This window comes from Ochotona princeps, chromosome 2 (genome assembly GCF_030435755.1).
Source record: "Ochotona princeps isolate mOchPri1 chromosome 2, mOchPri1.hap1, whole genome shotgun sequence".
In the NCBI taxonomy this organism is placed as follows: domain Eukaryota; kingdom Metazoa; phylum Chordata; class Mammalia; order Lagomorpha; family Ochotonidae; genus Ochotona; species Ochotona princeps.
In genome coordinates, this window is record NC_080833.1 from 52,123,708 (window position 1) to 52,145,363 (window position 21,656).

The window sequence follows — 21,656 nt, forward strand, 5'->3', positions numbered from 1 at the left end:
CTCTAGTTGTAATTTCATAGAGATTTGTCGGATTTATAGAGAAAAGGAGAGACAGAAAAGATCTTGTATCTGCTGATTCATTCCCCAAATTGCCAGAATAGCTGGAACTGAGCGGATTTGAAGCCAGGAGCCAGGAGCTTCTTCTGGGCCTTCCACATGAGTGCAGGATCCCGAGTCTTAGGAACATCCTCTACTCCTCTCCTATGCCACAAGCAGGGAGCTGGATGGGAAGCACGGCCACCAGGACACGAACCAACACCCATATGGGATCCCGGCGGTTACAGTGCGAGGATTTTAGTTATTAGGCTATTGCACTGGACCCAGCATTGGATTTTTAAAAATTGATTATTTATTTAAGGGCAGAGTTAGAGAAAGTGAGAGACAGAATGAGAGAAAGAGAAAGAGAGAGACACATCTTCCAGTCGCATTAGGCACAGCTGGGCCAGGTGGAAGCCTAGAGCCAGGAGCTTCTTCTGGGTTGCCCTCATGGGTGCAGAAGCCCAAGCGCTTGGACTTCCTTTGACTGCTTTGCCAAGCATATTAGCAGGGAACTGGATCAGGAAGGGAGCATCAGGACACCAACTGGCACCCATGTGGGATAATTGGCATCATAGGTGGTGGCTTTACTCAGTACACCACAGTGCTAGACCCTGAATTTCCTATTAACAAGTTGGTTGTACACTAGTTTGGAGTATTTCAAATGGAACTCAGTTCAGGGTTTGGCATTATTATCAGTTAACTGATTTTGAGCATTCCTCAGCATTCCAGACATTGATTTAATTAATTTATGTCACTGTTTGGATTATTTGTAGATCCTTAATATTTTTTCCTTTTCTAAATTTTTAAAAAAAATTTATTTATTTATTTATTTTAAAGGCAGAATTACAGAGAGAAAGAGAGGAGACAGAAATGTTCACTGTCCTTTGCCTCCCTCCACAAGTGGTCGGGGTTGACTGTGGTTTGTCTAGGCCAAAGTCCTGGGTCCAATGGGGAGTGAAACCAGACAGGTGGAAGGTTTCTCTCTATCTCTCCCAGCTACTCTACTTCTGATCCAACTGCTTCCCAATGGCCTGGGACAGCAGTGAAAGATGTGGCAGATTCTTGGACTCCTGCATCCATATGGGAGCCCTGGGCTCCTGCCAGAAGCTCTGGGCTCCTGCCAGCCTAGGCTCAGTCCCGGCAGTTGAGGCCATTTGGGGAGTGAACCAGCAGATGGAAGATCTATCCTTGTGTCTCCTCTCCCTCTCTCTCTCACAGTCGGCTTTTCAAATAAATACATATATATTTTAAAAAAGAAGTACATGGAAATGAATAAAATAGAATGGAAATTAAGAACACACACACACACAAATCCGTAAATCCTGAAGTCTTAATTGAAGCCTACCTGTTTTATAAAGTTATCTTGCTGTAAACCATCTTTTTTGTTGTTTTTTTTAACAATATATGTTCTTTGACATTAATTTTTTGTTTGTTAAAATTGTGACCATAAAAATACTGATTCTCTGGTTTATTAGATAATCAGGTACAATTTTATGTTTTTCTTTCTTATTTCTTACATAGTAATTGTTGGTAAAATCAGGTGACAGTAAGTCCCAATTTGCCTGGGATAGTTCTGATTGTTGTCATGGTTTAATTATCTATAGCTTCATAATTTAGTAGTTAAGCTTAGATTTAATGGAATGGAGATGAAATATTATAGTATACATGTAATTCATGAATGTTAATTAATGGAATGGTGGTTTCTTTTTTTTTTCAGGTATTTTAACAGCAGTGATAACAATTTACAGTATTGGGGATTGGATTACCCCCCTCTTACTGCCTATCATAGTCTCCTATGTGCATATGTGTAAGTTTTCCTTCCTTAATCTAACTGAATGTTTATGCCTTTAGTAGGTGTAGTAAGAAACAATGTGACCTGTCTTTGTTGAATAGAGGAGAGAGTTTCTGAATGCTGCTAATGTAGCATAATGTATGGGTTATGTAGTACAGTTGGGTTGTAAGAAAGGGTACCAGCAGAACCGTAAGATTTTTTTAATTTCTTTGGAGGATAAGCTTAAAAGAAATACACAAGCCCAGGTTTCTATCTTAGTAGAGATGTTAACAATATGTGTGGGCTGCTGACAAATAAATCTTACATGGCTTAGTTGTGCATGGGAAATCTTTCCTTGAGGGCCCAGGGTAAATGAAAATCACAAGTCCAACTAGTATTCTGACTAAATCCATCAGCTTAGGACCTGGAGTACTGTAGGGTTTCACTTGAGGTTTATGATTGGGACTCGTATCCTGCTTCCTTTTAAAGAAATGGAATAGTTTAGGGAAGACAAGGAGCCTTGGTTTGCTAGAGATCCAGTTCTACTCTGCCTTTAGTATTCAAACTCACACTGCCACTGCAGTGTCAGCAGAAATTTCACTTTCATTTGAAAGGCAGATAGATGACATGGAGAAAGAGACAGATCTTCCATCCTTTGGTTTAACACCCAAATGCCAACCACATTTGTCCTGGGCTGGACAAGGCCAAAACCAGGATCTAGGAACTCCATCTAGGCCTGTATGGGTGGCAAGGATCCAGGTACTTGAACTCCTCCCTGATGCCTTGTGGGGTAGGATTAGCAGGAGACCATATTGGAAGTGGAGAAACCAGGTTGCAAACCAGGCAGTCTGATATGGAATGTGGGAGTTCTAAGCCATTTATTATCCACTGTGCCAACAACTTTGAGGCATTTTTTCACAGGATATCCTGTATGCATTTTTCTTGTTTTTATTGTTTCAACTCTTAACTATTTTATGCTTTGTAAAAACAAAAACTTTATGAATTAAGGTAAGCTCCCAATTGTCATGATAATCAGTTATATTTTGCAGTTTACTGGGTAATATAATAGGGCTGAAATGTTTATTTGACAGATGTGTAAGGGTGAGTGTGTAGTGTGTAGAGTGAGTGTATAAAGACACTGGTTGGCATGCCACATGCCACATGCTGTATCGGAGTGCTTGGGTTCAAGTTCTGGCTTTGCTCCTAAGTCTATCTTCCTGTTCGTATGTACTCTGGCAGGCAGGCAGTGATGACTGTTGTTGGGTCTTTGACACCCACGTGGGAAACCTGGATTGTGTTTCAGGCTTGTGGCTTTAGCCTGGCCCAGCCTCAGCTGTTTGGGAAGTGAATCAGTTGATGGGAGATATGTGTGTGTGTGTCTCTCTCTCTCTCTTTCAGATAATTAAAGGAAACATGTTAAACATTGCGATGACTTTATGCAAATATTTATAATTAAACATTATCTTTTTATTTGAAAGAGTGAAAGGAGGTTGCCCATCGTCTGTTTCACTCCCCAGCTGCCAGGGCTGAGCAGCGTTGAAGATGAGAGCTGGGAACTCAGTGCTGTCTTCGACAGGTGTGGCAGGGATTTGGGCGTGCAATAGCATGAAACTGGAATCAAGAACCAGGAATTTAGCTAAGGGACTCAGATGACAAGGATACAGAGTCCCTAACAACATCTTAATGCTGTGTCAAACAACTGCCCTGGGATTTATGATTAATAGGTGTGTATGGTAGCCAATGTAATAATAGCCAAAAGGTTATATATGGTAGGATATGATTCTTTGATCAATACTAGTATATTGTACTTTGTAACGTATATGTTTAATAAATGAAATACGACAAATTACATTGGAGCTGTGGAGCTGGGGCTTGTAGTTACATGGTTTTGTTGCAAGCTGAGCAAAGCAGATGCTGCTTCACAACTTTAATCATTTTCATGGGATTAAATAAAAAGAATAAAACTAAAACGTTGCGTCTGTTGCCTTAGAAGAATGATAATTTTGGAAAATAAACTGTTGTGTCTTTATATTCCAAAAATAATGAGGAATAAAGTACAAATGTATCTGCTTTGATTTGCAGAGCAGGGTTTATCAATCCAGACTGGGTTGCACTCCATAAATCACGTGGATATGAGAGTCCAGCACATAAGCTGTTTATGCGTGCAACAGGTGAGAGCAGTAGGTAGTGAGTATACAAACCAGTAAAAAGTTTTGTGGCTTTTTTTTTTTATTTTTTTGAAGTATGTTTTATGATACAGTTCCATAGAGTGGGATTTCCTTTACCCCCTCCCCAAATTCCTTCCCCTCCACTGATTTTTCCCATTTTATTACAATAGTGTAGTCCTTCATTAGCAGTCCGAAGTCCATCATTTTGCTAATTAAGTATATCCTGACATTGTGGATTTGGACAATGGCAGAGTCCAGCATCCTAATGTCAAGTTATATTTATCAGTTTCACTGGGAGGCCATCTTTGATCTGAAAGTAGAGATGCATACTGCATTGTATCCTCACATCTGGATATGATAATCTCCATTACACAGTTACTGTATATCCTCTTAATTGAAAGGTCATAAAACAAAATCAACAACAGGAAGAAAGTTAAAGAAATTCACAATACCGAGGAGTTAAATAACATGCTACTGAATATCCAGTATGTCGAAAAAGAAATGAGAAAGAAAACAAAGACCTTCTTGGAAAGAATGATGCTACTGTGTGATCTGTGAGTCAGTGAAGAATTTGTTAAGAGAAAAGAAACTATTCTGAAAAAATGAAAATAAAAACAAAAATGTCAAAACCCATGAGTTGCAGCAAAAACAGTATTTTTTAAATATTTATTTAAAAATTTTACTTATTATTATTATCATTTTATGATACAGTTCCTTAGGCCCTGTGATTTCCCTTACCCCTCCCCAATCCCATCCCCCCTCACTGGGTTTCCCTATATTACTAGTATAGTTCTTCATAAACTGTCATATGTTTATCATTGTGAGCATGAATTGAAGGTAGGCACAGTTGAAGGGAACGTTAGGGGTCAGTTGTATCAGGATGTAGGATGTGTCCCTGTAAGGCTGATCCTGTGCTGATGGACATAAGATGGATGGGAGAGTGAGTGAGTGAGTGGATTGTTGTCAGTCCAGATGGACTCATACTTAAAGTGATTTGCTTGTTTTTCCAGTTTTAATTGCTGATTTGCTGATTTACATACCTGCAGTGGTGTTGTACTGTTGTTGTTTAAAAGAAATCTCATCTAAGAAAAAGGTATGCTTTTCAGCCCGACCATTTGAAATGTTTTATTATTGGTTTGTAGGCCCTAAGGAAACTCAGGGAATAGATACAACAGTGAGGAACTAGGAAGCTTAAGGAATACATGGAACAATGAGGAACAGTGTAGTTTCTGTCAGTTAATTTTCCTGTAGGAAGTGTGAGTTGAGGTAATCATTTGAATGCTTTAGTGATAATAAGATATACTAAGTTTTAGAAGTTATACATTGCTGAAATCCACACTGCTGAATTTATTGCTTAATGAATAATTCTGGATTTTTAAAAAAAGTCTTGCTTGTATTTATTTGAATGGCAGAGTTTGAGAAGGAGAGACACCTTTCATCTGCTGGTTCGTTCCTCCAAATGACCACAAAGGCGTCGAGGCAGGAGCTCCCTCTTGGTCTCCCACGTGGGTGGTAGGCCCCAAGAACTTCCTCTGTTTTTCTCTGTTTTCCTAGGCACTTTAGCAGGGAGCTGGATTGCAAGTGGGGCAGCCAGGACTTGAGGCCAGGACTGGGCTGCTGGGTCAGCAAGTAGCAGCTCAACTGCCTGTGCCACGATTGAATTTTTATCAGGCGTATCTGAATTTTAACCTGGTTTGTGAATTGAAAGGCATTTTTGAAGAGTTGTTATATGTTCTGTGGTCTTAGTTATTAAATAATAGGTTTCTACTCAGTCATTTTAGATAGGCCATATTGTTCGAGTAACCTGTGATTTGTTATTGTTTTGCTTTGTGAAAGTACTCCCTGAATCAAATGCTATTCAGTCATTTCCTTTTTACTGGAGTATTATGAATGACCTGTGTGAAAACTTGTTTGATAAAAATAAGTATTTCGAAAAAAACAATTATCACATCAGAAGAATGTTTGCTAGCTAACTGAGTTAAATGAAAACTACAGTTACCTGCTGTTGGAGTTGAAGTAACATGACTTTTTTTTTTTTTAATATTTTCCTTTACAGATTGCTAATGTGTTATGCATCTTGCTGTATCCAGGCCTTATTCTTATTGACCATGGACATTTTCAGTATCCTTTTCTAATCTGGAAATGAAATCAGTTTATATATTATGACAGTTTAGATATTATGAAATCTAGGCTTGATTTGTATGTTATCCATTATTGCTAGGATGTTTGCTATTGTAAATTATATTTGTAATGATGTGGAAGAATTTCTGAATCAAATTTTTACTTGAAAGACAGTACATATTTATCAAAAGGACAATTGCTTTTTCACATGTTTGGCTTGGGCACAAAATGTCGGTGGCTGATGTGCATCTTCTGGAAAGTGGGGAGAAGAGTGCCGAGTGTGGCTACGTTCCCCTAGTTCTCAAAAGGCAAAATGTGTCTCTTGTCTTTGTAAATGTTACTTGAAAAAAAAAGAGCGATATTACAACCTTTGCATTTAAAACAAACTTGCTGTAATGTAGTGGTAATTACGAAAACTGAAACCAAATAATTAAAATCTGTTTAGGTGTGCATTTTTTATATCCAGCAAAATTAATCTTAAAGGATAAATCTATGACCATCTACCTCTTAAAGGAGAAACCAATATGCAAACACATGATTAGTGAATTGAGAGTTTTTTCTTTTGATTTCTATTCATTTGTATTATAATGTAATTAATATGTGTTTCTGTGAAAAGATTTGAAAATAGTTGAATGTACAGTTGTTTTTATCATCTTCTTAAATCTGTCCACTTAACCCAATTTAGTTTTGCCATTGTTGGTGCTGTTTGTAGGACCATGGCTATCAGATACCCTGGTTATATTGAGAGCAATGATTATAAAGAAGTGAAAATGATTATTTACCAGATATTTTTAAAAATGAATTTATTTATTTGAAAGGCAGAGAAAGAAGTATTTCATCCTCTGGTTCACTCCCCAGATGGCCATAGTGGCCAGGGCTGGGATTGGCCAAAGGCATTAGCTCAGTGCTCTATCTTGTGTTTCCCATGTGGGTGTCAGTCTTCTGCTGCTTTCCCAAGCACATTAGCAGGGAACTGGATTGGAGGTGGAGCAGCTGGGATTCGAACTGGTGCTGCATTATGTGATATGCTTTGTTTAGGTTGGTGCTCCACAATGCTGTTCCTGATCTCGGGTTGTTTTCAAGAAAGGTGTATCAGTGAACACGTTCATAGGTGTGCTGTAGAAGTTTCATGTGGTCCCCATTTTTACCAGTTGTGTTTTTCATTTTAGCCGTTCTGGCAAATTCACAATGATGTCAACCCTGTGTTTGAAGTCAACTTTGAAATCATTTGGGATTATGAAATCACTTTGTGAGGTCACATTAAAAAACTGTATCTTTGAGAAGAGGGTAGAGAGAAGGAAAGGGAAAGAAAGCGGAAGAGTGTAGGCAAGTTCCCGACTGCTTGTCTGTTCTGTCAAATTCTGCACTGGCTGGTCTGGTTGGTGCCAAAGCTGGGACCCAGGACTATAATCTAGCTCTCCGTATCACCCATAGCAGGAACCTGAATGCCTGAGCTGTCACCACTGCCTGCCAGGAAAGCCACAGCCAGCATTTGAACACAAGTATTCTGCTGCGGGATGCTGGTGTCTTTAACTGCTGGGCCAAACACCTGCCCTGGGATGTATTTTATTCTTTAAAAGCTTTTTAAAAAATTTATTTGAAAGACAGAAGGAGAGGATTTGCTGTAACCAGGATCCACTGGTTCACCCCCCAAAGCCAGGAGCCCAAGTTTCTTCTGGGTCTCACATGTGGGTCCAGGGGCCCAGGTACTTGAATCATCTGTTGCTGCTTTCCCAGGCACATTAGCAGGAACCTGGGCTAGAACTGGAGTAGCCAGGATTCAAATGCCAGGACTGGGATGCTGGCATTGCGGATGACAGCTCCACTGCTGTGCCACTGCTGGCCCTGTACATCTAAATTTTAAGCTGGTTTATGAAAATTACTAAACTAAAAGGCATTTTTGAAAAGTTGTCTTAAGTTCTCTGGTCATAGTTATTAGTAGTGTTCTACTTGGCCATTTTATGTAGGTCTAATTATTAGATTACTTGTTAGATTTGTAATTATTTTGCTTTGAGTCTCCCATGTGGTTGCAAGGGCCCTGACACTTGGGCCATCTTCAGTTGCTTTCCAGGCGTCCATATGGGATGCCAGCAATGCAGGCAGAGGCTTATTTTGCTACACCACAACACCAGCCCATGAACACGTTTACAAAAGCCATTATGTACTTTTCTTTGCTCACTCATATGAGGGAATGATATTATCCCTTACTATACAAACTTCTCTCAAAAATGCAATGGATTGCAAAACAAAACAAAACAAAAAACAAAAAACAAATAAATGCAATGGATTAATATTTATAAAACACATAAAGCAGTTCTTCAGAGATGATCAGCATTATATAGGTATTTGTTGCTGTTATTATTTATCTTTTGAACTCCGAATTTCTTAAAGATTTGTTTCAGCCCAGATGTTCTTTATCATTATTTTGTTCACTGCATAGGTCCATCCAGTTTTTTTTTTTTTTAGTTTCTATTTTTTAATTTTAAACTATTACAAAGATGATGGGATTGTAGACCCATGTGGGCCTCTGATGTCCATAAGGATGGATGGGGAGAGAAGGTGGGTGGGACAAGTGTTTCAGTTTTCCTTCCTGCCTCCACGATAGGGTGGGGGAGAAAGTATGCTGCTTTTTGCGGTCACAGTATTATATCAGTGCCCAGGGAGGCAAAGGTAGCTGGAGGCCCTGGTGTGGGGAAGAATATTCCAAGGGTGTTACTTGAGTGGTCTGGATCTGAGAATTCATTGACTTCATGACACCAGAGGTGTGAAATTCTAAGGCCTGTTGGTTGTTCTTGTCTACCTCACTGTGCCCACAGTCCTAGGTGCCTGTTCTAGAGCCTGGCCCCGAGTGTCATTCAAACTGTCCTTGTTTGCATCTTTTGATGAGGCATTTGAAATCTTGAGCTGGCTGTCTTGTCTTTTGTGTTCATCTGGGTAGGCTCTCCATTCTTGTATGTGGATCAGCGACTGAGATGGCCCAGTCCTGCAGTGTACTCCAGGATTAGACTACATGTCTGTGTGATTTTCCCTGAGACTGGGGACCGCATGTAGTGGTCTAGTCGGGAAGCTCCTAAGAAACCTCACCTGGGATGTCTTCAGACCTTGCTCTCATGTATCTGAGCTGGTGCAGGGTTTTGCTTAGTCTGCCTCCTGCACCAACCAATGCATGTACCAATGGGTACAACTGCCTGGTCAGGTCTGCCCCCAGCCCTGGCTCTTACGTGAATTGGTGGGTGCTGCAACCTAGTTCAGCCCAGCCCACCTTTAGCTCATTTTTGTGTGCAATGGTTTTGGGCTAGTTGGGGCAACTCGTATGAACCCTTACTTATGCTCCCCGCCCCCCAGCCTTGGTTGTTGCATGAGCCAGCAGGTGGTTGTCTGGTTATGCCCTCTCCGCTCCCAGCCCTGGCTCTCTCGCGTGTCACTGGTGCTGCAACCTAACAGCGTGTTCTCAAAGATTCCCTACCAAGCCCATCCCTAGCTCTGGTTCTCATGTGTTCTGCTGTGGCTGTGGTATAGCATAGTGTGGCCTGCGCCCAGCCCTAGCACTCAGTGGGTGCTGCAGCTTACACTGGCCCAACCTACCCCCACTCCCAGCTTTTGCCTGCAGGTGCTACAGCCTAGCCCACCCTACTCCCAGCTCGATTCTGGCACAGGTGGTGCTGCTGCTTAGCAGGGTTGTTCTCAAAAAGCACCTACCAGATCCACTTCTGGCCCCAGTTCTTACATAGGCTGGCAGGTGCTGTGGCCCACCCACATCCTGGATTCTTGCTGGGGGGTATTACAGCCTAGTCAAGGCAACCCTGACAGACCTGCTCCAAAACACTGCTCTTGTGAGTATCAACTGTGACCTAATTGTGCTGGCCTGACCCCAGCTCATGAGCGTGTGTGTCGGTGCTTTGGCTGGACTCAGGGAGGACCTTCCAATTCCTCCTTCTGGTCTACCCTGTCTCAGCTTCCTCAGTTACCTGCTGGTGTAATGGCCTAGTCCATGGAAGCTACAGAAATCATTTTATATATGTCAGAGAAGCCCTCAGTGACTTTCCCTGGCAAATAAACACCCTCTTCCCCCAACACACTTGTGGTGGTGGCAGATGAGTGGCCCCAGGTGGCAAAAACATTTTCCTCAGGTCTTTAAAGAAAAAAGTATTGCAGGAGGTGGCTTTCTGATAATGTGTCCAGGAAAGCAGAAGAAAATGACACAAGTATTGGGGCCCCTGCTCCCACATGGGAGACCCAGATAAGGCTTCAGGCTCCTGGTATTGGCCTGGCTCAGCACTGGCTGTTGCTGCCATCTGGGGAATGAGCCAGTGGATGGAAAATCTGTCTCTGTTTCTATCTCTCTCTCCCTGTGATTCTTTCAGATAAGTAGGTAATTAGAGAACCAAAAAAAAGGAAAAGGAAAAATGTGAACACCCCCTGCATGGGATCAATGGGCAAGGAGGTGGCCTCCACCCCTGGCGTCCTTAAGTGTCCACAGGTGCAGCGCTCTGCTGCAGTGCTCCCCTCTGTACTGGCTGCCTGGGCAGTTGCTTCCATTTCTTGGAGGAACTGTTTCTTGTTTAGTTGCACAGGAGAAGTCAGGGCCAGCTCCTCTTTGCACAGGACGAGGGTGAGGTTTGACTTTCCAGTCCAGGCATTTTCGCTGAGTGCCCTTGTTTTCTTTCTCACGTGTTACTTGGCATGCCAAGCTTGTTGCGTACCCAGGTTCTGTGGATTGGTCCCTGAGTCATCCACCCCGTGCTGTGGCTCCTTGCATCCTGTTTTGTTTCTTCCTACTTCTGTCTTAGAACTGTGTGAAAGTCATTAGCATAATCCAGCATTATGTTCTCTTTATGGCTGTGAAATTTAAGACTTTTTCAGTTCCTTATCATTTTAAAGGGTTCCCAGGAAGGAGAGGAGGTAAATGTGAGTGCCTAGCCCACTGTTTGAAAAGAAAATAGAATTTTGATTTTTAAATTAACAGTATTGGGCCTGGTGTGGTAGCCTGTTGATTAAAGTCCTTCCCTTGCATGCACCGGAATCCCATATGGGCACTGGTTCGTATCCTGGCTGCTGCACTTCCTGTCCAGCTCCCAGCTTGTGGCCTGGGAAAGCAGCAGAGGACGGCTTAAAGCCTCGGGACCCTGCACCCGTGTGGGAGACCCAGAACAAGCTCCTGACTCCTGGTTTCGAATCGGCTCAGTTCCAGCCTTTGCAGCCACTTGGGGATTGAGCCAGTGGACGAAAGATCTTTCTCTCTGTCTCTCCTTCTCTCTGTAAATCTGGCTTTCCAATAAAAATTAAAAAAATTTTAAGAGTGTTAATTGCTAATTAAACGTCTTTATTACTGGTACAAGGAATATAATAATTTTAGAGGAAGGATGAGATCATTAACTTTTAAAAACATTTTTATTATTTATTTAAAATTTATAGAGAGCTCCTATCTACTAGCTTACTTCTCATTTGGCCACAAGAGCGAGTGCTGACTGACGCCAAAGCTAGGAGCTTGGAACTGTTGTCTTCTATGTGGGTGCAGCGACCCAAGCCCTTGGGTTATTACTGTTGCCTGCAAGTGTGCTGATTAGCAGGAACCCGGAGTCAGAAGTCAGGTACTGTGATATGGGATACTGGCATTTTAAGCAGCATCCTGACTGCTGTGCCAAATGCCTGCCTGCAGTTTTAATTTGTTTAAATTATTTTTTAAGATTTGAAATGCAGAGTTGCAGAGAGAGGAGGAGAAACAGATTTTCCCTCCGTTAGTTCACCTCCCAAATGGCCATAACAGCTGGAGCTGGCCTGGTCTGAAGCAAGGAGCCAGGAGCCTCTTCTGAGTCTCCTGTGTGGGTGAAAGGGCCCAAGCACTTGGGCCATCTTTTGCTGTTTTCCTAGGCCATTAGCAGGGAGCTGGATTAGAAGTGGAGCAGTCAGGACATGAACCCAGTGCTCATAAGGGACACTAGCTTCCCAAATGGAGGATTAGCTTACTATGCTACTGCAACAGCCGCATATTGCTCTTTTAAGCCTAAACAGATCACTTCCTGCTTAGCAGATTTAATATACTTGTAACTATTACATAGAGCCTTACATTTGCTAATTATTTTAGTATTTCTTCTTAAACATCAGAAGAAATATGCTCTGTAGCACGTAGGATTTGTTTTAATTTTTGCAGTAATTTCCTTGACACGGGCACATGTATAATTCTGTGAGTCTTGGCTTTGCTTTGTGGGGTGTTCTCGGAGTGTGTCATGACTGGGACCTGTTAGGGTCACTGGCATTTTGCTTAGCTTTAAATTATAAGCAGATGGAGCTTTACCATTCCTTGCCATTTTTTTGCTTTCTACTTGGCAAGTGTTTAAAAAAAGGCCTCAAAGGAAAAGGGTGAGTAACCTTTTTCTTTTTTGGAAGTGGCAGCGAGTGAGTGTGAGCATGCCCCTTTCAGTTGGTTCACTCTCCAGATGCCCACCAGCATCAGAGCTGGGCTGGGGCAGAGCCCGGAGCTGGGAACTCAGCCCAGGTTACCCTCATGGGTGGCAGGAGCCTGATTACTGGAGCCATCACTGCCACCTCTCAGGGCCCGCGTTGGTGGGAACTGGAGTCATAATACGTGCAATCGGGACTCGAACCCAGGCACTCTGATGTGGGAGACAGGGATCTTGGCTGCTAGGCCAGTTGTCCACTGCCTTTATTATTATTAGTAGTAGGAGGAGTAGTAGTATTTTTTAAATTCCAGAATTCCAAGATTTACTTAAGAGAATGTATATGTATGTCATACTTACCTAGAAAGAGGGCGTCTTTCACTTTGTCTATTAGTATTGTCCTATAAATGAGTTGGTTATGGGTAAGTGGGAACAGAGAGATTAAGTCATATTCCATACTCTTGTATTTTAAATATTCCCAACTAGAGAAATCCTTTGATCAGTGTTCATTTACTGGAAGTAATGTGAATTGGCCTGTTAGAGCATTGCTGTAGGGTTTTTATCACTTTAGAGCTTATTACATTAGACGCTTTTAGAACCATGTCCCCATTTGACATTTCTCATCATGGCCACATGCCTTTATTCCCCGAGAAATGGCATCTAGTTCCATGTTAACTAGGAGAATGAGAGCAGCCTTTTGGGTGGAGAAGTGCACCTCTTAATTGTGCGGTTTTCAACTCTGATTTGAGCAGACTCCGCTCTGGAGCCTGTGTTGGTGGCTTTTGTTGTATTCCAGGAGCTTTGGGTGATTTTTCAGGCTCAGTGACTGTGCCCTAACTGTCGCGCCTGTGTTGTAGGCTTGTGCTGCTCGTTAAGCTGGCATGCACGGTCGCCACTTCCTTCATCCTCTGTTGGCTGCCATTCTTCACAGACAAGGAGCAGACCCTGCAGGTTGTCAGGAGACTCTTCCCAGTGGATCGGGGTCTGTTTGAGGTGAGTTCTGAAAATTTCCTCTCATTTCTTCTTGTGACCTCCCCTCCCCTGTGACCTTTGGGATCTTCTGGCTATAAGCCAGAAGGATTAGGAATGTCAGCTGTTTCCCCTTGCAGTCTTTTTTTTTTTTTTTAATTATATTGTTGACAATCTTTACATAGTTAATTACGGTAAAAAGGTTCAGGGGCAGTAGGGAAGTGGGTAAGTCTATTATGTCCATATTGTTTCCTTCTTGTATCTGAGGTCGCCCTGCAGTCTTGCCAGCTATCTTATCCAGTGTGTGAGCCAGCTGGCACTATCTAGTACAATACATGAATCGGTAATATTTATGCCATCATCAGATCTATAATTCAGTTACCCATTTTGCTAATGAAATAAATAGTGTCCGATGTGAAACAAAGCATGAAAAGATGTAGCTAGCAAGCTAACAGCTCTGTAATTTTTGGCTTAGGAAATTATTTGTTAAACTAATAATCATGTTTGCTTCAGAAAGATCTTATAATTCCTTTTGAGAGATAAAACCTTCACTCACAGTAATTTTTAATGAGAATCTCTCATTTCATTTAATGGTAGTTTAATCACTCTTGTTAAACTTTTATTGCAAGAATAATTTGACCACTTAAATTTAGTCATGAAATTAAACTGGTTTTTTTCTGCAAAAGAAGGCCTTTAATAAAGTTAGAGACAACATAGTTACAGTAATTTAGTTTTGAATAGCATTTCTTTTAAGACATAGAAAAACGTATCTATTTTTCAAATTTTTTGAGTGTATAAATTTCCATAATTGTTCAGTGGGTTTATAGGTTTATAGAACTGCAAGTTGAAAGAAACTAAGGGAGGAATTTATCGTGAAGGAACAGGAGAGTGTGAGTGTGGGCTGGTGGGGATGATATGTGCAATAGTACTCACTGTTATTTCACCACCACCTACCAGGTGCCACACATGCCCCTGTAATTGTATTTGATCCTTACAGTAGCTTTGGAGTAGCTGTTATTCCCACTTTACAGATAAGAAAACTGGGATTCACATGGCGAGGACAGAGCTGTGATTTGGAAATTGCTCAGAGCTGCTGCTTTCTGTGACACTTAACCTTTAAACACCAGTATAAAGAAAAGTATAATTTTCCACATAAACTGCCTGGTTATTTGTGTTATGTTCCATTTCACAAGTCTCATTTATCATAGTAATTATACACATGAGCAGCACACATATGGTGTTCCCGGGGTCTTCCGTTCACTGTCACCCTTAAAGGCAGAGAGCGTTTTCTTGGCTGCGATGGAGAGAGGCAGGATGGGCCCATTGGCAGGAGGTGACTCTTCTTGGTGCTGGGCCCCACAGCCTTGTGTGATTGGCAGGAGGTAACTCTCTTGGTGCTGGACCCCCATGGCTGTGCATCAAGCAGCCATGCAAAGGATGGGGTGATCAGCATGAGGGCTGTGGTTACAAACCCAGTGAAGACAGTGATTGTAGAGTAACCACTAACCTCTTTAAACTTCATTTCGTAGTAACTAGCTCTCACCATTGCTGGTAGCTGGTAGGTTACTTTAAGTAAATTCAGGTGTGTGAAAAGACAGGTCAACTATATTATGTGTGTTACAAATTAGGAAAAACAAAGTTTCTTCAGAAAAATTTCCCAAGTTGAGTAACTTCAGTGTTTAGGAGTTAGTGTACTGCTCTTTGAAAAACAGTTAAGTATTTTCTTGGGAGTGACTGTTGATTTAGATCAGTTCCCATCACGGAAGAAAGCTGAGAATGCGCATGTGTTCGTGCTCATGGCATTGAGGCCTCATCTACTTTGTTATAACTGAATACAAGCCCCACATGTCTCGGAGCTTTGCCTACTCACTCTGCTCTGTAGGTCTCGTACTTCTTGGCACTGTCATATAAAAATAACGCATCTCTTTTTAGGATAAAGTAGCCAATGTTTGGTGCAGCTTCAGTGTTTTTCTGAAGATTAAGGATATTTTACCACGTGACATCCAGATACTAATCAGGTAAGAGGCCCAGATTGTCTCTAGTGTTTATGGAAGCTTCTTCAAAGTACTAGGATAGTATCTGTTGATCCTTAGGGAGTGAGGTGTTCTTCGGTGGTGACTTTTCCACGTCACTTAGAACTGATTCCTCTGTTCAGAACTTTATTTGAATTGTTTATAGGAACATCTTTCCTGAATTGTGACTGAGATTGATTTATTTGTTTGGAAGCCTGAGTGACAGAGCAGAGAGGGAGAGAGAGAGATCTTCCTCCCACTGGTTCACCTCCAGATGGTCACCATTGCCAGGGCTGAACCTCAGCCCCAAGCCAGGAACTCCATCAGGTTTCCTGCAGAGGCGGCAGGGCCAGCCACAAGTACTGGGACCATTTTCTGCTGCTTTCCCAGGCACATCAGCAGGAGGTGGGTGGGAAGATGAGCAGCTGGGACCTGAACCCATATGGGATCCTGGTGTCACAGCTTTTGTCTCTACCTCCTGTACCACTGGACTTACCTGATTTTCTTCTTGGAGAATACACCTGACAGAGAGTACCAGGCTTAAAATTATCTTGAAGATTCCTGGCTGGCCGCGATGTGTTAGTGTCAAGCCAAGGAGAACTAGTAGGGGATCAGCTATGTGTGTAGAAGCTGGCTCTGCCGTTGTGGGACTAGCTAAATCAGAAGTGCAGGAGGCAAGCAGGACTCCCTGGAGGGAACCAGTGTCCTTTGCACCCAGCTGTTCTCATGGGAGGCCTGAGCCACCTTGTGCGGAGCTCCACGCTGTCAGGCCCCCAGGACCCTGCACCTGAGCTTATGTACTGCCAGCTGGGCATGGATTTGTGCTGTGCAGTCTGTTCCCTAGATCAGTGTTTGAGTGACTGGGAGATGGGCGCCACCTCCTTCCACCCTCCAGTCTTGGGGCCCACCCTAACAGGAGACCTCCCAGGAAGTTCTGCGGCCAGTAGTTCAGCCTCACCAAGTCGGCAGGTCACAAAACCACCAGAGTGGGATAACTGGCCTCCAACTATATGTCTTTGTTTCTTTTCTGTGCATGATATTAAATATTAAAATAATGTAAGAAATATTTAGTGTTATGTTTTGTGTATCATTTGATCACGTATAAAAGCATACACACACACACACACACACATACATATAGGGGCCGGCGCAGTGGCACTGTAGGTTAATCCTCCACCCTGTGGCACTGTTATCCCATGTGAGCTCTGGTTCATGTCCCTGCTGCTCCACTTCTGATCCAGCTCTCTGCTAATAACCTTCGGAGGGCAGTGGATTGTGGCAGAAGACCTGGGACCTCGGCACCCATGTGGGAGGTAGGGAGGAAGCTCCTATCCCAGCTCTGGATCAGCTCAGCTCCAGTCATTGTGGTCATTTGGGGAGTGAATCAGTGGGTGGAAGACCTATTTCTCCTCTCTGTAAAATCTGCCTTTTAAATAAAAATAATTGTATCTTTAAAAAAGTATATCTGTAAATATCCATGTGTAGATTTAGATATTATTTGACCTTAAAGTAAAAAAAATAAAAATTAACTTTAGTTTGAAGTTGATAAATAATGTGAGCCTTATTTTCTAAAATTATTTTATTTAGCTGAATTTTATAACTACAGAAATTATTTTGTTTTTATTACTTTTTTAGCTTTTGTTTTACATTTCTGAGTCTGCTTCCTGCATGTATAAAATTAATGCTTCAGCCCTCTCTCAAAGGATTCAAATTTACCCTGGTGAGTTTCCCAGTATTTAGATATACTTAATTGCTGTAACCGATCACTTGAAAATGCAGATAATTATGTTCTTACTTTGAATAGGACTTATTGGAACTGGAAATAAAACATTCTTTGTCATTTGTTGTCTGAGATGCTGTGCTGAACAATCAGAATTTGATTCAATAGCTGTTTAATTTCTGGATTGTTAGTGATGAGGGAAGACAAAACAGTGACAATAAACATGTTCACATAATTGTTATTAGGCAGAATGATGGTTAAAATACGTCAGGCACAGATGAAGTCCTGTGATGGTGTGGGAAAGGGAGGTGGTAACTTGAGGGAAGATTTTGAAAAGGTGCTTTAAGTGGGGCCTGAACTGCATTTTGAAAGTTGGGGAGGATTTGGAAAAGCAGGCTCTATAGCAGGTAAGATCCAAGAAGGTAGAAAGATGCTCAAGAGTCGGGAAGTAACGGGGAACGTTCTGGAACTGCTCATGAAATTGGGTGTGTGCATGTATGTGGCATGTGCTCAAGGCAGGAGACAATCTGTTATGAATAAGGGTGAAAGAAGATAACATTCTAAAAATTTGGTTAAAAAGATTCGGTGTTTAATTTGTGTGCAAGAGGAGATAATCATGCCTTCTAAGCAGGGGGTAGCTGTGTGTTTAGGAAGATGGCTTGGCACTGTTTGAAGATGAACTGGGTGTGTTTTCTATATTTTATTCACATTTCCATGATTCTCTCTATTGTATGTGCCTTGGCTTATAAAATCATAAAAAATAGCTTTTTTGTTTTTAATATTGGGAGCGAGAGAGCAGTCTTACCTGCCGGCTCCATCCCCCAAGGCTTGCGCTGGCTGCACCTGGGCCAGGCTGAACGTGAGGCTTCCCACATCAGTGGCAGGACGCCCCTGCTGGAGCCATCTCAGGTGCCTCCTAGCTTCTTCATGAACCAGAAGCTGGAGCCAGGAGCCGGAGCCAAGTATCAGACCCAGATCCTCTGACAGACCAAGAGGTTTAGACCACTCCTCTGCCACCGTCAGCAGAGGGGACTGTAGATAAGTGTGCGTGCTGTATTTTGGAGGAGCTTTAGGTGGGATTTGCTAGTGGGTTAGATGTGTAACATGCAAGATAGTGATTCAGTTTTGCTTGAGAACTGGGTGGATGTCTGTAGATGGATGTCTGTTGTAGAGAATACAAATGAATGAAAATGGATCTCAGTGCTTTTTAAATTTAAAACCCCAAATGGCAAGCGATTAATTTAGAAGACATTTCCTATATTTTATTGAAGTATACATTTTAAAACCACTGAAATAAATTGGCTTTGTCCGTTTTGGATCTTGGGCTTTTTCGTGCTTTTTCATTTAAATTGTCAGACATTCCAAGGAGGATGAAGGTGCGACTGATGTGTCTGAGAGCTATTGGATTTTGTTTATTAACACCAGATTCTCAGTGAAGTTATTGTAGCTTTGTAATCATTTTTTTCAAAAAATATTTGATTCTTAAATTTGTTGGAAATATTATGTGTATTAGTGCTATATATTTTCCATCTTACTTCAATATAGAACCTGCAAAATGCTGAAAGTGTCACTTAAAGTGTCTGGTTTAGATCCATAATTCAGTTGACCTGTTTGGTCAGCTGTCATACCTCCTCCTCCCCATGTTCTCTTACAGGTTGGCTGTGCGCTCTCATTCTTTCTGTTTTCTTTCCAAGTGCATGAGAAGTCAATTCTCTTGGCATCATTGTAAGTAGAAATGTTTGTAGTATACATTTGCTATCATGTGCTTATATCAATTTTATAACTTATATAAACTATAGAAATACTGGTTATGTCTTTGCAAACATTAAAGCATACAGGTCAGCATTATGCCTGAAATGTTCCTGTCTTTTTGATGTGTTTTCTGTGTGAAACTTTGTTCTCCAGAGGCCTCCGCTTGGAGCCTTCCCAAGTCACTCCTCGTGCTCTCCCGGGTGCCCCGCAGGGCTGGCCTGGGTCTCCTCCTCTCGGCTTTTCTGTTTGCTTCCCCAAGACTTTTGTTTTGACTTGATTGGAACTTCCTATTATTTTAAGAACATTAGATTTCTTCTTAGTCTTCTTGGAAAGAACTGGATAATACTGCAGGGGGTGGGGTGGGAGGGTAGAGATTATCCTGATATTAAAATGGTATTTACCCAGAGCACTTTGGAATACTTGCATCTTTCGCCAGGTCAGTGCCACCCCATGACTATACTGCACAGCCTGCTTTCACTGCACATACATGTGCAGAAGGATCAGTGACTAAATCTCATTGCGCAGCCTCCTAGGAAGCTGGGCTGGCCTGTGTAGACAGCTTTTTTACTCTGAACACAATAGTCTGCGATCCCCACAGCCCAGTAGGACTACTCAATACCATCTGCTGAAGCCCACATTCGAGTTACACGCGGTAGCAGGTTGGTCTTGCACAGGTTCGGTCCCATTTGGGAACTTGGGCATTTGTTCTGCCTGTCTGATCCTTCCCTTCAGTTACTGTGTGGGTGACAGAAAAAAAAGTTCCATTAAGCAGAATGTTGGAAGCAGTTTTCCAGTTACAAATTGATACTATATGTGTCCATACTAATTTTGCTTGGATTTTAATTTTTTTTAAAAAAATCACTATTTTCTATGACCTTCCTGCCTTTTTTTAGGGTATTCAAGAAAACCACTGATAAAATGTGTTTATATTTTTGCAGATAGGGTTGAAACTGTATTCTGTAATATTAGCTTTTTTTTTTTTTTTTTTCATTTTAGACCTGTCTGCTTAGTCTTAAATGAAATTCCTTTTATGGCAACTTGGTTTTTACTGGTGTCAACATTTAGGTGAGTCAGACCAATTTCCATATGCTGTTTTGGGTTTGATGCTTGTGAGCTCATTGAAATGGTTTTGCAAGCAGTTTGAGTGGACGGGTCTCCTCTGATGTGTCCTGTTTTCCCTTCCAGTATGCTGCCTCTCCTTTTAAAGGATGGCCTCCTCATGCCCCTGCTGGTGACAGTGATGGCCTTCTTCACGGTTTGTGCAACGTGCTTCTCCATATTTGAAAATGTTGGTGAAGAAGAATTGCAGCTGAAATCTTTTTCCATTTTTGTAAGGAGCTATCTCCCAAGATTTAAATTCCTTCCCAGAATTATACAGTATTTGGTAAGTTGTTCTGTTTCTTAAAATTGGTACTTTCTTAGCATCTCCTTGCATTTTTATATCACTGAAAAAAATTTTCTAGCTTTCGATATGTAATTCAAATAAAGTCATTCTCTTAAGGTGTCTAATGGAGTGATCTGAAGTATGTATACAGATCTGTATATCTCATCGTAATGGAACTTTGTTACTCCAAGAAGAAACCTTGTATTGCTTAGCACTTATTCTCCACTCTAAACTATTCCCAAGTCCAGGCAAGTAGTTATTAATGCATTCTCTGCTATAGATTGGCCAGTCTTGGACATTTCAGGAGGTAAAATGGCAGCTTGGGCTGCCATATCAAAACACCATACTGCAAGGCTTAAACAATCCCGGAGGCTGCAAGTCCAAGGTCAAGGGGATATCACAGTTGATCTCTGGTGATGCTCCTCTTTCTGGTTCTAGGATGGTCTCTATTTTGTGTGCACACGGAGAGAAATCTCTGGTCTTAGTAAGAACAGTGCTACTGGATTCAGGCCCCACTTTTATGTCATTGAATCTTAATTGTTTCCCTAAATATACTTGTCTCCAAATAAAGTCATGTTGTGCGTTTTTCAGTTTAGAGGATATTGACAGCATGTTTATAACTGTTTTTGTAAGCCTCTTAAGCTCCTGTCCTTCCCCTTGGTTCACTAGAACGGCCACTGATCACTCTCTATTCATATCTTACCAGTACTATGGTTATGCAGCATGGGTGCGTTCCTTTGATATGTCCCACCTGCTTCAGTAAGGTCCTTACTGTTGTTCACTGCTTGCCTTCAACATTGTGTGTGTTGTGCTAGGAACAAAGTGAACATGATATGGCTAGTTCTTGTCTTAAATAGACTCAGAGCAGAATTCACTAGCCAGAAGTTGTGGGCATATCTTAAATGCTGTCCATACATGGCTGGCAGCCATTGTCTTAGTGTACAGATACAAACATTTCCACCATAGAAACTTCTACAATCATCACAGAAAGTTGTGCTGTTCAGCACACTGGTTTAAGGAAAACTTGATTACTACACAGTTACCATAAGTAGGATAACCCAGTGTTTTACTGTAGCATTAGCTCATTGAAAGCCCCCAGTGAATGTGGAATATAATTTCCCATTTGCAATGGAAAAGTTTTTCATAGTCAAGGGCTGAGGATTACTGTAAGAATTTTTATCCTATGCAGAACATGGGGCCCAAGGGGAAGCTGTGATTGTAATCCTGACTCCCAGTAACTCCTGTCTAAATATCTTCTCAGTGCCTATGTGGTATGAAGTATGAGTTGTTTTCAAGCTTTCACTGTTCGGGAACCATTTAGA

At 41.7% G+C, this 21,656-nt stretch overlaps 1 protein-coding gene across 1 annotated transcript in view; it reads left to right on the forward strand.

Annotated features, from left to right (window-relative positions):
* ALG6 (ALG6 alpha-1,3-glucosyltransferase) overlaps positions 1-21,656 on the forward strand; it is a 34,513-nt gene that overhangs the window by 11,095 nt on the left and 1,762 nt on the right. Inside the window, exons 3-13 of the mRNA XM_004588729.4 lie at positions 1,757-1,846; positions 3,893-3,981; positions 4,989-5,071; positions 6,035-6,099; positions 12,274-12,459; positions 13,355-13,490; positions 15,399-15,484; positions 17,114-17,198; positions 18,853-18,923; positions 19,947-20,015; positions 20,136-20,334. Coding sequence (XP_004588786.2) covers positions 1,757-1,846; positions 3,893-3,981; positions 4,989-5,071; positions 6,035-6,099; positions 12,274-12,459; positions 13,355-13,490; positions 15,399-15,484; positions 17,114-17,198; positions 18,853-18,923; positions 19,947-20,015; positions 20,136-20,334 — 1,159 coding nt within the window. The remainder of the gene's footprint in view (positions 1-1,756; positions 1,847-3,892; positions 3,982-4,988; positions 5,072-6,034; positions 6,100-12,273; positions 12,460-13,354; positions 13,491-15,398; positions 15,485-17,113; positions 17,199-18,852; positions 18,924-19,946; positions 20,016-20,135; positions 20,335-21,656) is intronic.